This window comes from Gossypium arboreum, chromosome 8 (genome assembly GCF_025698485.1).
Source record: "Gossypium arboreum isolate Shixiya-1 chromosome 8, ASM2569848v2, whole genome shotgun sequence".
Taxonomy (NCBI): domain Eukaryota; kingdom Viridiplantae; phylum Streptophyta; class Magnoliopsida; order Malvales; family Malvaceae; genus Gossypium; species Gossypium arboreum.
In genome coordinates, this window is record NC_069077.1 from 6,983,635 (window position 1) to 7,001,531 (window position 17,897).

Here is a 17,897-nt window from a genome sequence, read left to right on the forward strand (position 1 = left end):
AATAAAGCAAAGGCGCGTGGAGAAATGGCAACGTTTCTTTTGACCTATGCCAGCTTGTCTTGTGCCATAATCTCACGTTTAAATTTTAAAAATTGCTTTATTATCATTATTTATCAAACTGCACCTCCATTACTAATTATTATTATTATTATTATTAAGCTTAATTATAAATTTGGCCACTAATATTTACATATTTTGTCAAAATGATCCTTATTATATTTTTGAGCTCTTTTTACCACCAATCTTTATTTTTTCAAATTGCTTTTTAATGTTAAAAACATTAACCGATGATGTAGAATTTCACATGTGAAATATTTTTAATGAGATGAATTTATTACTTAGATAACCTAATAAAATAATTTCATGTGAAAATAATAAAATAAATAAACAACTCATGAAGTTAAAAAACAACTCTTAATTTAAAGAAAATAAACATAATTATCTAAAAAAGTTTCAAAATGAATGTACTCATTGAGTATTTATAATTTGATTTATTAATTATCTTTTTATAATTACGTTTATTTTTAAAATTAAGAGTTTTTTAATTTCATGTATGATTTATTTATTTTATTATTTTTCACATGTAACTATGTTATTGGGTTACCTAAGTAAAAAATTACATCTTGGTACTTCCATAAAACCTATTAGAAAAAATAGTTTGAAAAAAAAAACAAAGGTTGATGACAAAAAAAGGCTAAAAAATACCATTAGGACCATTTTGATAAAATATGTAAATGTTAGAGATCAAATTTGTCATTAAACCTTATTATTATTATAATTTTATCAAACTGCACGTTTATAACAAATGCAAACGATTAAAGTAGACGAAGATTAACAAGTAGAAGTGGCCAAGTGGGTGGTGATCACCCAATCTTGAATACCCATAACCCGTCAGCCACTTTATTACCGTGGAGCACGCAGATTATTATTCAATATAATAATATAAATTAGCCATGAAATCCCAGATTCCAAAATTAATACTAAGGTCCCTAATTTCAAATTTGATTATGTTCACTTTTTACTGTTTGATTTATCAAGTCATTGACTTATTTCAAAGATATACCCTCCAATTTGAAAACAACATTTTATGGTCCTCGTGACAATTAGCACCTAGTGTGGCAAGATATTTTTTTTTTCTTTGCGTATTTACATAAAGATTTTATTAGTATAAACATTATTACACATTCATGACTGCTTTGGCTTATAAATACCACTCCCAAAGAGCAAGGAAACGTAAAAAAGCAAAGCTAAATTTCAAAGCCCTAGTGAGCACCGGTACAGCTAGCCTAAACCTTGCATTAGCTTCCGTTATAAATAGATTGCCTAACACTACTTCCATAAGCCATCCAAAGTCCCCACGACACCCATCCTGGTTTTACATACAAAACATGGATTGTAAATCTTGGGGTTCCAGGGATATTGTTTTTTTGTGCATTATTGTTTTGTCTTTGATCCATGTTTCATTGGGTACAAAGGTTAGGCATTTCAAATGGGAAGTGGAATACATGTACGGAGCTCCAGATTGTCAGGAACATGTTGTGATGGGTATCAATGGCCAGTTCCCAGGGCCAACCATTAGAGCTAAAGCAGGAGACACCATTGTTGTTGATCTCACTAACAAGCTTCATACCGAGGGAGTTGTCATTCACTGGCATGGAATTAGACAGGTTAGCATTGTCATATATACACATATATGTATGTATGTGGTTAAATATGTATATGATGTGTAAGATGTTGTCTTTTATCAGCTAGGAACACCATGGGCGGATGGGACTGCTTCTATTTCGCAATGTGCGATCAACCCAGGAGAGACTTTCGAATACAGGTTCAAAGTTGATAGGGTAATCTCTCTCTCTCTCTCTCTAATGGAAGCTCTCATCTTCCTTTAAACCTTGAATGAAAACAAATGTAAAAACTCTTCCCATGGTTGTGCTTGTGTGGAGAGGGAAACCAATGATTTTAGGAAAGAAACACAGAAAGGTGGAAAAGTTATATATTTTAATATTTTTATATGAAAAGGAAATCTTTGAGTAAGTGGACAGCTTTATTTGAATATTATTCATCTTAAATAGAAATATAATTATATAAAAATATTTTTCATAATTTTAATTTTCATGTGTATGGGTGGAGAAAAAGATACTTTTCTGGTTCAAAAAGAAAAATAAAAACAAAAAACTTTCCCTTTTCATCTTATCGATTTATTATTATTATTTTTTAATTTTAAAATTATTAATCACCTTATCGATTAAAGCGTGAGTTTAAATAAATATTTGTGCGATATGTTTAATTTATTTTTTGTCTCCTATTATAACATCTATACAATATCTAATTTTATTATCACCGAAATAGAAGCACCCCATCCAAACTCACCCAACATCGAACCATGCACGAGCCTTTTTTAAGCAGCAACTTGCAGCACAAAGATTAATACTACATACTGCACCAATCTAGTGAAATGGAAAAAACATTATTTAATATAAATAACAGTGTTATTTTTTTCTCTTTAAGCGAGGAAGTTATATAAACATCTTTATTATTATAAAATTATTATCCTTTTAGGTGAATAGTTTATAGAAAGAATTACGAAATGATAATAAAAAAGTGATATGATGATGCAGCCAGGAACGTACTTCTATCACGGGCACTATGGAATGCAGAGATCTGCAGGGTTGTATGGGTCCCTGATCGTGGATATGGCAGATGGTGAAAAAGAACCATTCCATTATGATGCTGAGTTTAATCTCTTGTTGAGTGATTGGTGGCACAAAAGTGTTCATGAGCAAGAGGTTGGCCTTTCCTCCAATCCCTTCCGTTGGATCGGTGAGCCACAGGTACTTTTAACAATACCCATTTTTATTTATCTATGCTTATTTACAAACAGACGAAAGGACACGCACCCCATGTATTATGGCTCGTCCCAATTACTAAAATTAAGATTGGGTAGGCTTAATTAGTGCAAATGATGTCCGCTCCACTTATAATAAATTACAATCACCATGTGGGTGGCAGGCAGGCACAGTCATTACTGACAAAACCATCAAAAATGGTAAAACAAAAAATCGTAAAGATGGTGATGTGATGATGACACATGATGATGAGTCCCATATTGCAATTTGTAATAGAAAAAAAACAAAGAAGAAGTTGCCATGATAATGATATACATGGTGGTTGGTGTTTCTTAATCATATTCTCATCTCATTCCAATTTGGGCTTAAAACGGCCGAAGTGTTGGGTACTAATTTCCTAAAATTTACAACAAAAGATAAAATAAATTTGTTTGTAAAAATTCTCACATGTTTTGTTTTATATGGTGGGTTTAGAGTCTGCTGATTAATGGAAGAGGGCAATACAATTGCTCATTGGCTGCCAAATTTAGTAATTCATCAATTAGCCAATGCAAGTTCAAAGGAAATGAAAAATGTGCACCCCAAGTCTTGAAAGTCCGACCAAACAAAACCTACAGGCTCAGGATTGCCAGCACCACTGCTTTAGCTTCACTCAACTTGGCCATTGAGGTATTCTCCCTATTTCTTTTTATATGCTCACTTTTGCCATAATTTAATTAGGGTATTTTAATTATGGTATCAAATTTCCTGCAAAAAAGCCGAGCTGGAATTGTCTGGTTGCATGATGTGTTTGGACAGTGGGAATCTGATCTGCAACACCTCCTTTTTCTGATGTGAAAATGCCAAAAATAAATTAAAAGTCAAAATATAAAAAAGAAGAAGATGCTGACTATACTGTTTTAGTGCAACAGTCGTAATAATGTTTCAGTGGCATCAAACTATTGGTGGATGGCGACACAAGGCATAGATTCAGGAAAATAAAATATTGGCTAAATTGTCCTTTTCCACGGGATAAGGATTTTATAATCTCTCTATTTTGGCATGCTTAAATTTGGTTAGTAATATTTTCTTATTTTTATTATTTTTTAATATCTATAAATATACGTTTTAGCGCATTTTAATTTATATTCTCTTATATTAATAATGACATTCATTCAATTGGTTAAATTAAATTATTAAAAATATCACTTAAACGTGAATAATTGAATTTAGGACATTGAAGGATTAGGACACCCCATGTCCCCACACTATTTTATAGCGTTTGGCAAGTTGGAAAACGTCAATAAAATTCGAATCGCAGTGACCTGTTTTTCTGTTAATAGGAATCCCACTGCTGTGTGATCTACTTTTGCCATATAAACTGAACAGTAGAAAAGGTGAACCAAGCCAATGCATGTGTCTCACAATTTGAATTCAGTCTTTATGGACATCATTAGTTTGCTATACCCAAAATTTTCACCATGTGATACATACTCAAAACTTTCCTTTCTCCTATACACAATAATTGAGTTATTTTATATGATTATATACAACATGCTAGTAAAAAGATTGTAAAAGTTTTTCTAATATTTTGTTTTCATTGAGAAATGATAAATTATTTTTTTACATTAGATTAAAAAGTAAATTGTTCTTTTCTGTTAAAAATTTTATCCTTTTATAGTATTAAAAATTGATATGCCTGATGAAATAATAAGACAATGACATGTGGTATGCCAGGTATACTATATATTGACATACAAAGACGTTAAAATTTTAAATAACATGATATGATTGAAATTTTAAAGAAAATGAAGGATGGAAATAACATTAAATTTTTTTTTGCAGGGTCACAAAATGGTGGTGGTGGAAGCTGATGGGAACCATGTGCAACCATTTGCTGTTAATGATTTGGATATATATTCAGGGGAAAGCTACTCAGTGTTGTTAAAAACAGACCAAAACCCGTACAAGAACTATTGGGTTTCAATTGGTGTCAGAGGGAGAGATCCCAAAACCAACCAAGCCTTAACCCTTTTGAGCTATTCTGCCACCCCTGCATCAAAGCTCCCTACAACTCAACCCCCTGTAACACCTCGATGGGACGATTACAATCACAGCAAGGCCTTCACCAAAAGCATATATGCACTCATGGGATCACCTCAGCCACCCAAGACTTATGACCGTCGGATCATCCTTCTCAACACTCAGAACCGACTCAATGGGTTCGTCAAGTGGGCCATCAACAATGTGTCCTTAGTGTTGCCTTCCACTCCTTATTTGGGGTCCATTAAATTTGGTCTCAACAATGCTTTTGACCAAAAATCCCCCCCAGACAACTACGATAGCAGCTATGACATCATGAAGCCTGCACCCAACCAGAATACAACACAAGGGAGTGGGGTTTACTCCATTACTTTAAACACCACTGTGGATGTGATCCTTCAAAACGCCAATGCCTTAGCAAAGGATGTTAGTGAAATACATCCATGGCATTTGCATGGACACGATTTCTGGGTGTTGGGATATGGAGAAGGGAAGTTCAAAGACGGAGATGAGAAGACATTTAACTTGAAGAACCCGCCATTAAGGAACACTGCAGTGATTTTCCCATTTGGGTGGACTGCATTGAGGTTTGTTGCTGATAATCCAGGGGTTTGGGCATTTCACTGCCACATTGAGCCACATTTGCATATGGGGATGGGGGTTATTTTTGCTCAAGGTGTCCATCGTGTAGGTCAAATACCAAAAGAGGCTCTTGCTTGTGGATTAACAGGAAACAAGCAGAACTGAGAGACTGATTTGAGCTAATTTATGTATTAGGCTATTTGCTGTCAGGCTTTTTTTCTTTATTTGCTGGTGTTTGGTATTTGGTATTTGGTCTGATTTGAGCTGAATGATGAGAAGTAGTATTTTTGTTAGATGGGGTTGGTCTTGGTTAAGGAATAAGGGTAGGCTACTTGTCATGGGCTAGCCATGGACAATGGTTCTAGTTTGGGCCTGGTCTTGTCTTGGTATAATATGTATCTCATGTCAGGTCATTTGGGCATTGGCTGAAGTCTCCAAGTCCATCTTGTTTCAATGGGTTGAGGGAAACTTTGTTTGACAGCTTGCAAGTCGCAACTAAACTTCGATAACATCGAATTCCGCTGTTGCCAAATCGTTTTTCTGATTTCTATAATTCTATTCATCTAGTTTTTTTTTTTTTTTTTCCTTTTTGAGAGCTTTTTTTGTAGATTTTTTGTTTTTAAAGGTTGTTATGTGTGAAAACGTCGACCTACAGAGTTATTTCTAAAAGATTACAATCATGCCAAAAAGCTTTTAATCGTTGCACTCTTTTTAGGATCACAATAAACAAGAGGGTAAATATATATTTTGCTCCCTAACTTGGCCTCAAAGTTTGCATTCGTATTTGAAGTTTTTTTTTTTCAATTAGGTACTTAAACTTGATTTTAAAATTCATTTTGATACCTAAACTTTTTTGGTCCTATTAAGTACTTGAACTTAACTTTTTGGTTCAAATTGATATCTGAACTTGGCTTTAGAATAATTAAGTATTAAGTTAGACCAAAAAGACAAGTTCAAGTACCTAATTGGATAAAAAAAAAAAACTTTAGATATCAATTTGAACCTTGAAGTTAAGTGTAGGTACCAAAATAGACATCAGGATTTATTTTTGTATAACACTCACTTATTATTATTATTGATATTTGTTTGATGTATTTATCATTGTACAAGTTTTATGCACCATCAATTAATAATAAAATGACAGATTATCATTGGTGTTAAATAAAAAGTAAATTTAATTAACTTTATTTAAACATAATTAATTACTAATTATAATTATTTATTTTGTTTCTCTTTCGAGTTTTAGGTTTCATGTTTTTAATTTTAGGTTTCAAATTATATATTTCAAATTTTAGGTTTTGAGTTTTGAATGTAATGTTTTTGTATTTATTTATGTTTAATAGTTATATTAATATTTTAAAAATAAAGATATTTATATTTATTTTAAACTTTTCAAAAAAATTTATTTTAGACAACATGTTATCATTTTATTAACTAATGATGCATGAAATTTATGTACCAATGACGCATCAAATATTTTCTCTCATTATTTATATTTATTGTTAAAGGATTTTAAAATGAAAGGTTAACTTGTGGTATAGATTTAAACAGGCACTATTCGGTTAGTCAAAAGTATAAATTTAGTTTTAATTTGAATAAAATTTCTACATTTATTTCACTTATATAATTCATTTTCTTTTTTTTAAATGTAAATTTTATTTAACCTTTCATAACTTTGAAAATAACCACATTAAATATTGTACAAATCTCTATACATTTTTATACAATAGATTGGGTAGCCGCAGGCTAAGCTATCACGCTTGCATAAGCGAGTTTCCATTGCAGTCTCCTGGTTAACCATCCTGGTGACATAGCGAGACATGGGTTGTAAGTGTTGGGACTCCATGGATGTTGTTCTATGGTGCATCATTGTCTTGTCTTTGAGCCATGTTTCAATGGGTTTAGAGCATAAGCCTTTAAAATGGGAAGTGGAATGCATGCACGGTGCTCCAGATTGTCTGGAACATGTTGTGATAGGTATCAATGGCCAGTTCCCAGGGCCAACCATTAGAGCTAAAGCAGGAGACACCATTGTTGTTGATCTCGTTAACAAGCTTCACTGGCATGGAATCGGACAGGCTTTTCTCCTATTATCTTCCCGTCATGTCATATTTTCGAATTATGTGATCGAACTTTGAAGATAAAATTATTGAGACGGTAATTATGAACCCTATAAATTTATTTAATTAATTTAATTTTAAAAAAATAAGATTAAAATAATCTTTATTATATTATATTAATATAAAATTTTAATTTAGATTCAAAATATAAGTGTATATATATAACAAAATTGAAAGCACAATATTAATAGGAAATAAATATATAATCATCCTTCATTTTAATTTCTCTTGCATTTACAGGTAAATTATTGAAAATATGATTGTTATAATATTTATAATATTTTTATTAATTAATTTGATATAATAATTTCAAAAGCATATAATTGATAATTAATTTTAAGTTGACTTTCTAAAATTATAATTGATAATTAGTATTTATAATTTTGTTAATTATATAATTTACTATTATCCTCTATTATTAGTTATTTCCTTTCATGTTATATAAATTTTACTATTATTTTATCCATAATATCTTTTTACTCTTGTATTACAAAATTTATTACTATATTTACATCTATGTTATCAATTTAATACAAAATGTTATTATTTCTTAAAAGTAAATTCATAAATTCATTAATTCATTCAATCAAAATCGAACCGCATAATTCAAAGAAAAAAAAAATAGCAAATACTCGTCGTAAATGGTGAAGGACAAATTTTATCAACACAAAAAAGGCTTTAGCCTCAATACTAATAGAACATTATAACACGTTGACAATTAGCTTTGTCACAATTCAAGTACGATATATGTGAAAAATAAAAATAAAATAAAATAAATAAAATAAAGAACACACAAATTTTACGTGGAAACCCTTTCAGAAAAAAAAAAAACCACGGGCAGAAGAGAAGAAAATTCACTATGTCGAAAAATTTGAATCAAAATACAAGAGGAATAGACTATGTCTATTTATAGGCTTGCAAAGCCATATTCTAGTAGGATTGAAACACCTTATCCTAATCAATATAAAATAGATGGAGTTTAATAAGGTTTAAAAAACCTTATTCTAAAATAAAATAAAAGAAGTCTAGTTCTATATGGATTTTACTTTTATTTTATTTTCCATCGTATTTTATTTAAATAAGAATTTGGGTCACTTAATTCTAACAATCTCCACCTTGACACAAATTCTCAATGAACAAGTTCTTCATCGCGAACTTTCAATAAACAAGTTCTCCACCTCTTCCATAAAACCCCTTAAGGGTTTAACTTCAACAATGAACACCAACCAAGTTTAAACAATGCTCAAACTTGGTTATAGGAAGTAACTTAGTCATCATATCTGCAGGATTTTCATGAGTACTAATTTTGCTCACAACAATATCACCACGAGCAATAATATCACGAACAAAATAATACCGAATATCAATGTGTTTTGTTCTCTCATGAAACATTTGATCTTTTGTAAGAAAGATGGCACTCTGACTGTCACAAAATACTATGCTGATTTGAAGGTCTTCATTGAGTTCACTAAATAGTCCCTTCAACTAAATAGCTTTTTACAAGCCTCGATAATCGCCATGTACTCAAAACGATTGGTAGACAAAGGGACCGTAGTTTGCAAAGTGGCTTTCCAACTAATTGCACAACCTCCGATTGTAAAGACGTAACCTGTGAGAGATTTTCTTCTATCAAGGTCTCCAGCAAAATCAACATCAACATACCCTATAACTCCGTCTTTAGTTTTTCCAAACTGTAAGCAAACATCAGTAGTGCCTCGTAAGTATCTTAAAATCCACTGAACTATTTTCCAATGTTCTTTACCTGGATTTGCCATATATTTGCTAATTGCACTGACTGCATATGATAAATCTGGACGTGAACAAACCACAGCATACATGAGAGATCCCACTGCACTAGAGTATGGAACATGTGACATGTACTCAATCTCATCATCTGATTGAGGAGATAAGGCTGATGAAAGTCTGAAATGGGCTGCTAAAGGAGTACTAACATGCTTAGCACTCTGCATATTGAACCTGCAAAGAACTTTCTCAATGTACCCCTTCCGACTTAGGTACAATTTACTTGCTTTTCTATCCCTGAGAATCTCCATACCAAGTATCTTCTTTGCTGGTCCTAAATCTTTCATCTCAAATTCTTCACTTAGTTGGGCTTTAACCTTTCTTATCTCTCATTTATCTTTTGCTGCTATCAACATGTTATCAACATAAAGAAGTTGATACACAAAAGAACCATCACTGTTTTTCTTAAAGTAAACACAACTGTCTAAACTACTTCTTTTGAAATCATGAGAAGTCATAAAGGAATCAAACCTCTTGTAACACTGTCTTGGTGACTGTTTCAAACCGTAAAGGGACTTTCTTAGCAAACAAACATAGTCCTCTTTTTCTGAGACTATAAAACCCTCTGGTTGTTGCATGTAAATATCTTCCTCAAGTTCTCCATGCAAAAATGCAGTTTTTACATCTAACTGCTCAAGCTCCAAATCATGCATGGCCACAATACCAAGCAAAGCTCGAATCGAACTATGCTTAACAACTAGAGAGAACACACCTGTGAAGTCCACTCCTGGAATTTGACTGTAATGAACCGAAAGTTACGGTATCGAAAATTGAGTCTTGAGTACTGTTTCCGTGAAATTAATTCATGAATATTTATTAGAAATATTTATGAATTATAGTTGAATGGTTATTTAGTGTTTAATTAAGTGAAGTAGCTTGAATTTAGTTTAAAGGACTAAATTGCATACGGTATAAAAGTTTAATTATAGATTAAAGATTAGTAAATGGACTAATCTAGCAATTAGACCCTAAGTGCCATGTGTGTGAATGTATGATATAACATGTGTAATAGTTGGTAAAGATATTAAATGTGTTAAAGTAGTTTTTCTTATAGATTAAGTTATTTTATTAGAATAATATTATATTATTAATATTATTATATTGAATATAGATTTATGAGTAAGTTAAAAAAAGAAAGAAAGAAAGAAAGAAAGAAATAAAAAGGGAAATTTGAGGATTAAGGCCCTAAAGCTTGATTGGTAAGATGTTTTAGCTTATTTTCTTATAATTTTTATGTTTATGGATGCCTAATTCAAAGTTCTACATGTATGAGGTTAAAATGAAAAAAATAGAAAATTTTTAGATATTGGTTTAGTTGAATAAATTGAGGTTTTATGGGTTAAATTGATAGAAATTGAAGTTAGAAGTGAAAATTGAGTGATTTATTAAAAGAATTCTAAGTTAGGTTTAAATAGGGATTAAGTTGAATAGAGTTCAAAATTTATGTTTTATAATGAATTTTATGAGTTAGAAATTGTTAATGAGTTGATTAAAAGAGAATATGAAGCTTAAGTTAAAGAAAAAAGATTAGTAATGGAAAAAAGGACGAAATTGGAATTTTTGTAAAAGTTTGATAGAAAGTGAAAATGTGTTTTATGAATTAGTATATTGATGATTTTTAATTGTATGATTGTTAGTAGCAAACGTAGCACCGGATACGTCATCAAAGAAGGGAAAAGAGAAAGTGAACGAATATATCGATTAAATTCGATAAATAGTGGTTTGTATTTCTATAAACCGAGCTTAATCGTTATTGCTATATTTGATATTTATATTGTATGAAAATGTGAATGAGGTAAGTATTTTTACCATATTGAAATGAATGTGATTTTGAATACCCTATTAACGATTGTCGGGCTAGTCGGATATAGTTGACATGTCATAGGAATTGGAAGTATTGGGATATTCCGACATTGAGTCGATGAGACACTATGTGTCGACTCTTCGTTAAAGTTCGGATTTGTTCGATGAATACTTTGTGTACTATAATGTTAAAGTTTGGATTTGTTTCGATGAAGCACTATGTGCTTATCCCGGAGTGTGGGTTGGATCCGTGTATCCGTTAGTGTCTGAGTTATGTTAATAAGGGTAAATAAAGTAAAGATTATTAAAGTCTTGATTGATATTGAATAATAGCAATAATGTGTTTGAATTAACCATGTTTTAAAGTTGATTAAGCTATTGTTTATAGAAATACCACCGAGAGTATTCTCAGTGCACGGTTTGTTTCCGTACAAAGCTAGGTAAGAAAGTATAAGGACTCAAAGATACAAGCCGATCCCCAAACTCAAATTGGTGAAGTTTCTAACTTTTGGAAAATGGCATTGTACCTAGGATGTCTTTTGGTCATTTTGAAAGTATCTAAGTTGTTAAGTGATATTTTGGTATGTTTTGTAAATGTTACGAAACCTTAAGTATGGTATGTTTTGATATGTTAGTGAAGAGTAATAAGATGAAGTGTTGGTAAATATTGTAGAGAGAAGAAATGAAGATGTTATAAACTTAGTTATCAACATTTTATACTAAAACAGATTTGGAGAGTAACAGTAGTCCAACTTTGAAAATATACAAAAAATAGTATAAAGTGAATTAGATGATGAATAAAATATGTAGTTGAAGCTTAATGAATCTATTTTTATATGGAAGAAACAAAATAGGTAAAGAGTTGTATTTTATGAGATATTTACGTTTTGGTGAAACAGGGTTAGAGCAATTTCTGGATTTCCTATTTTGACTTTAGAAATTCACCATAAATTGTGTATTAAGAATTAGGACTCAAACTTTATATGTATGGATTTATTATTGAGTATATTTTTAATTGAAACAAATGGTATAGTCATTGGATTTCTGTACAGGAAGAAATTTGATTCGTAGTGCACAAGGGTCAGAGTAGCCGAACCCTGAAACAGGGGAGACTTTTTCTAATAAACTGTACTAATTGGCCTAACCAAAAATTCTAGAAAAAAATTAGTAAGTAGATATATGAGTCTAGTTTTAGGGAAAATTTACGGAATTGGATTTTGAGTTTCGTAACTCGAGATATGATTTTTTTAGCGACCGTGACGCAGATGGATAGTTTACTACTAAAACTGTTTAAGTGCTAAGATAAGTTTTGTAATGTCTCCTGCTTGACTCTGGTAACGGTCTCGGGTAGGGGGACGTTACATTGACTGTAACCCTTTGCAACAAGCCTTGCTTTATATCTGGGTTCTTCAACTCTTAGAGTCCCTTCTTTCTTTTTAAACACCCATTTACAACGAACAACCTTTTTACCTTTAGGAAGTTTCACAAGGTCCCATGTTCTGTTTTTGTGGAGTGATTCCATCTCTTATTACATAGCAAACATCCACTTTTTTGAGTCTTCACAGCTAACCGCCTCAGAATAATTAGATGGCTCTTGATTCGTATATATATCTTCAGCCACATTTAAAGCATAAGCAACTAGATCAACCTCGGCATACTTCTTTGGAGGTTTAATTTCTCTTCTAGTTCTGTTTTTAGCGATAGAGTATTGTGGTGAAGAAGCAACTCTATTCTCAATTTTTATTCTGGCTTGAGGAGTTGACTCTGTATTAATCTGATGCTCCACCTGCTTTTGATTTTCTTTATTGGAAGAGTCTTTAAGAGATAAGTTAGGTAGCATAGCAGTTTCATCAAAAACAACATCTCTGCTAATCACAACTTTTCTATTTTCAGGACACCATAACTTATACCCTTTTACACCAGCTTTATAACCAAGAAAAATGCATTTAATAGATCTCGGTTCCAATTTTCCATTATCAACATGAGCATACGTAGGACACCCAAAAATCTTTAAATCAGAATAACTAGCAGGATTACCAGACCATACCTCTTGTGGAGTCTTTTTCTCAATGGCAACTAATGGAGATCGGTTGATCAAAAAACATGCAGTAGAGGCCACTTCTGCCCAAAATGCCTTCGGTAAGTTGGCATTTGACAACATACATCGAACCTTCTCCATGATCTTTCTGTTCATTCGTTCTGTAACGCCGTTTTGCTGTGGAGTATGACGAACTGTTAAGTGTCTTATGATCCCTTCTGACTTGCACAATCTATTAAACTAATCAGAACAAAACTCTAAGCCATTGTCTGTGCGGAGGTATTTTATTTGTTTTCCCTTCTGTTTTTCAATCATAATTTTTCAAGACTTAAATACGGAAAACACATCGCTTTTCTGCTTCAGGAAAAACGCCCAAACTTTTCTGGAAAAATCATCAATAAAGGTTAGCATATAATTAGCTCCACTTCTCGAAGGCACTCTGGATGGCCCCCACAGATCAGAATGAATATACTCCAACGTTCCTTCGTGTTATGGATTCTTCTAGTGAATCGAACTCTCTTTGCTTCCCAAAACACAGTGCTTCTGAAATTCGGTTTGCAAATTCCTTGCCCATTAATAAGTCCTCTTTGTTTAATTACGCCATGCCATTCTCACTCATATGCCCTAGGCGATATGCCAAAGTTTAGTAATATCATTATCGACAAGGAAGAGAAGCGACAATTGCATCACCGATATGAGAGAACCACAGAAACATATAACTTGGCAATCTTTCTCGCCTTTCATCATAACAAGGGACCTTTTGAAAATCTTTAAAACCCCACTTTCATTGCAGATCATGCCCTTTTGAATCAAGAGTACTCAACGAAATTAAATTTCTTTTCAATTCTGGAACATGTCGCACGTCACTAAGTGTTCTGACAACTCCATCAAGCATCTTAACTTTAATTGTTCCAACACCTGCGATTTTACACGAAGCATTATTTCCCATCAAAACAACACCTTCAAATATTGTTTCGTAAGTTGTAAATCAATCCCGATTGGGACTCATGTGGAAGGTGCAGCCTGAATCAAGTATCCACTCCTCGCTTACTTTAGAATCATTGACAGAAGCGACTAGAAGTTCACCATCGCTGTAGTATTTTACAACATCAGCTTCACCGGAATTTTCTGGTTGTTTTCCCTTTTGATTCGCAGCCTCCCTTTTAATCTTATTTTGTAGCTTATAGCACTCAGATTTAATGTGCACTTTCTTCTTGCAAAAGTTACAAGTTTTACCTCTGTTTGAAGACTTCGATCTACTCTTAGATTTACCACGAGGATTCCGTTCCTGTGTCCTACCACGATCATCATCAGCATTCCGATCTTGTCTCTCACGAACAATGAGACCCTCTCCCTGAGAGCTGGGTTTAACCACAAGATGCTTCATCTTATCATACGAGGTTAAAGAATCATAAACCTCATCAACTGTGAGAGACCCGTGGCTATATAAAATCGTGCCTCTAAAGGTTGAATAAGACGGGGGCGATGAACAAAGTAGAATCAACCCTAGATTTTCCTTATCATACTAAACCTCCATGGCCTCCACGTTTGAGAGAATTTCTTTAAACACTGTTAAGTGTTCGTGTACAGACGCACCTTCCTCCAAACGATAAGCATAAAGACGCTGCTTCATATGCAACTTGCTTGTTAGAGTTTTCGACATACATATTTGTTCTAGCATCTTCCATAATGCAGCGGCAGTTTTCTCTTTCATCACATCCTGCAAAATTTCGTTGGACAAATACAGATGTAATTGTGTTAATGCCTTTCGATCCTTACGCTTCTTCTCTTCATCTGTTAATGTCGAAGGCATCTTATCTATCCTAGCAGGGCATCCTCGAGATCCATCGTGCAAGAAGCGCTTGCATCTTAATTTGCTACAACGCAAATCGGTGTTGCGATCCAACAATGAATTTCATACTTCAAAGACACCATTACGTGATCGAGATGAATAACCCTAAGCTCGGATACCAATTTGTGAAAAATAAAAATAAAATAAAATAAATAAAATAAAGAACACACAAATTTTACGTGGAAACCCTTTCGGGAAAAAAAACCACGGACAGAGGAGAAGAAAATTTACTATGTCGAAAAATTTGAATCAAAATACAAGAGGAATAGACTATGTCTATTTATAGGCTTGCAAAGCCATATTCTAGTAGGATTGAAACACCTTATCCTAATCAATATAAAATAGATGGAGTTTAATAAGGTTTAAAAAACCTTATTCTAAAATAAAATAAAAAAAAGTCTAGTTCTATATGGATTTTACTTTTATTTTATTTTCCATCGTATTTTATTTAAATAAAAATTTGGGTCACTTAATTCTAACAATATATCTAGAGTGATTACAAGTACTTAATACGATAAGCAAATCAATCCCGGATAGTCCAAAGCAAAGAGCAAAAATCGACAAAAAAATTAAGTATTCACCGAATTAGGGAGGACGACAACAAAATCATCCCTAAAATCACTTGTAAAACTAAGATTACATGTATAAGCAAGACCAAAAAACGTATTACAAGAACAGACAAAAACTTCTAAAACTGAAGAGCTATTAGACAATGAAAAAATAAACAAAAAAATACCCACTTTACAAGTATTAATAAAATCACATAAGTTGAAAATTATTTATTATTTAAAATATTAATAACAAATTTAATCTAAAACATGCAACTTGATAAATCAACTTATTCAATAGTATATTACAAAGCTTATAATATAATTACGGTTTTTTATTATAAAAATTATAATAAGTAATCAATAATTTATTATTATACTATCTTTAACGTATTTATTTTCATCACCATGGGCGGATGGGACGTCTGCTTCCATTTCACAATGTGCTGTCAACCCAGGAGAGACTTTCCGATACGACTTCACAGTTGATACAGGGCAATCGCTCTCTTCTTCAGCTAACCTTCAATAATTTATACACAGAATTACCAAATAATAATATAATGTGTTATGGAGCAGCCTGGAACATACTTTTATCATGTGCACTATGGAATGCAAAGATCAGAAGGGTTGTACGGGTCCCTGATCGTGCATATAGCAGATGGAAAGAAAGAACCATTCCGTTATGATGATGAACTCAACCTATTGTTGAGTGATTGGTGGCACAAAAGTTCTCATGAACAAGAGGTTGGCATTTCCTCCAATCCCTACCGTTGGATCAGATATTGAATCATTTGACCAACTGAGAAAGTAATTGTGACAAGTATGTATGTCTGCTGATTAATGGAAGAGGGCCAAATTTATCAGTTTATCAATTAGCCAATGCAAGTTCAAAGGAAATGAACAATGCGCACCCCCGGTCCTGGAACAAAACCTACAGGCTCAGGATTGCCAGCACCACTGCTTTGGCTTCACTCCACTTGGCCATTGAGGTATTCTTTCTACTTGATAGTAAATATTAATTTTGAGTAAAAAGATATTTCATATTTGGGTTTGAAATCGTTACTAATTTATGTTGTTTAGACTCAAAAAATGAATGTATCAAAAAAAAATTCAAATTATTTTGTGTATTTAAAAGATTATATATTATATCTTATTTAATAGGGATGTTTGGTATTACTGTTAAGTGTATGTTATATATCTATAGTTTGACAATTTTGTTGTAGGATCACAATGTGACGGAGGTGGAAGGTGATGGAAACTATGTGCAACCAAACCAAACCCTTTCAAAGTACTGGATTTCAATCGGTGTTAGAAGGAGAGAATCCAAAACCCGTCAAGCCCTGGCCATATTGAACTACTCAGAGTCAAAGACCTCCCTAAATGTGAGCCACCTAAAACACCTCAATGGAACGATTATGATCGTAGCAAGGCATTCACTAAAAGCATATTTGCCCTCCAAGGCAAAGATCATAAGCCAGAACCCAAGACCTATCACTGTCGGATCATCCTTCTTAACACCCAAGACAAAATCAATGGATTCATCAAGTGGTCTATCAATAATCCATTCCTTACTTGGGCTTCCTTAAATATGGTCTCAGCAATTCCTTTGACCAGAAAAGCCCACAAGACTACTATGATAAAAGTACTTATCACGTTGTGAACCCTAATCCAACCAATGGTGTTGACCCACTTTTCCCTCCATATGAGTATTCCGGAGTCTCCATTATTCAACCCAACCCTAACCCACATATAACTTTTAAGTAGAGTATAATATTTTGTGGGTTTACGATTCATAAAAATTAATTCGTATGAATTTCATAGTTATTTTTTTAATAATATTATATTCAAAGTTTAAACCTAAATCACCAACAAAAATAAATAATTTGAGCTGAGAATCCAGTTACAAATTATATATATCAAATTTCAACAATGTTTTCTACATTCTCTAAACATTTCCCTAAAAGTTTCTTTAAAAATGTAAAACTCAATCAAAGCATTGACTTGTTGTACTTAATGATAAATAAGAAACATGATTTCGGGGTTTTTTGTACTAAAATTAGTTATTTATTGACATTTATGTTTGGATTTGAGTAAAATTTTAGACTTTACTTGATGCGAATGAAAGAAAATTGGAGGGGTGAAAAGTTAGAAAGATATATAGAAAATATAAATTTTTTTTCCATAAGCATCATTAGAAATAAAACATAATTTTCTTTTCTCTCCCCTCATACTTTATGCATTAAGATAAAAAATAACAACTCCTCTTCTTTCTTCTCACTAATT

At 32.5% G+C, this 17,897-nt stretch overlaps 1 protein-coding gene and 1 pseudogene across 2 annotated transcripts; both read left to right on the forward strand.

Moving 5' to 3' along the window:
* Window positions 1-1,168: 1,168 nt before the first annotated feature.
* On the forward strand, window positions 1,169-5,982 carry LOC108469892 (L-ascorbate oxidase-like). Of its 2 annotated transcripts, none has more exons than XM_017770993.2 (5): window positions 1,169-1,667; window positions 1,749-1,841; window positions 2,619-2,831; window positions 3,321-3,515; window positions 4,671-5,982. In XM_017770993.2, the coding sequence occupies exons 1-5, from the start codon at window positions 1,188-1,190 to the stop codon at window positions 5,613-5,615; spliced, it is 1,926 nt and encodes a 641-aa protein (XP_017626482.1). In that variant the 5' UTR covers window positions 1,169-1,187; the 3' UTR covers window positions 5,616-5,982. The 2 variants fall into 2 exon arrangements, with proteins under 2 accessions (XP_017626482.1, XP_052887531.1); XM_053031571.1 differs by having other exon boundaries at window positions 1,643-1,667; window positions 2,623-2,831.
* A 1,288-nt stretch (window positions 5,983-7,270) lies between these two features.
* On the forward strand, window positions 7,271-17,378 carry LOC108468746 (L-ascorbate oxidase-like; annotated as a pseudogene).
* The last annotated feature ends 519 nt before the right edge of the window (window positions 17,379-17,897 follow it).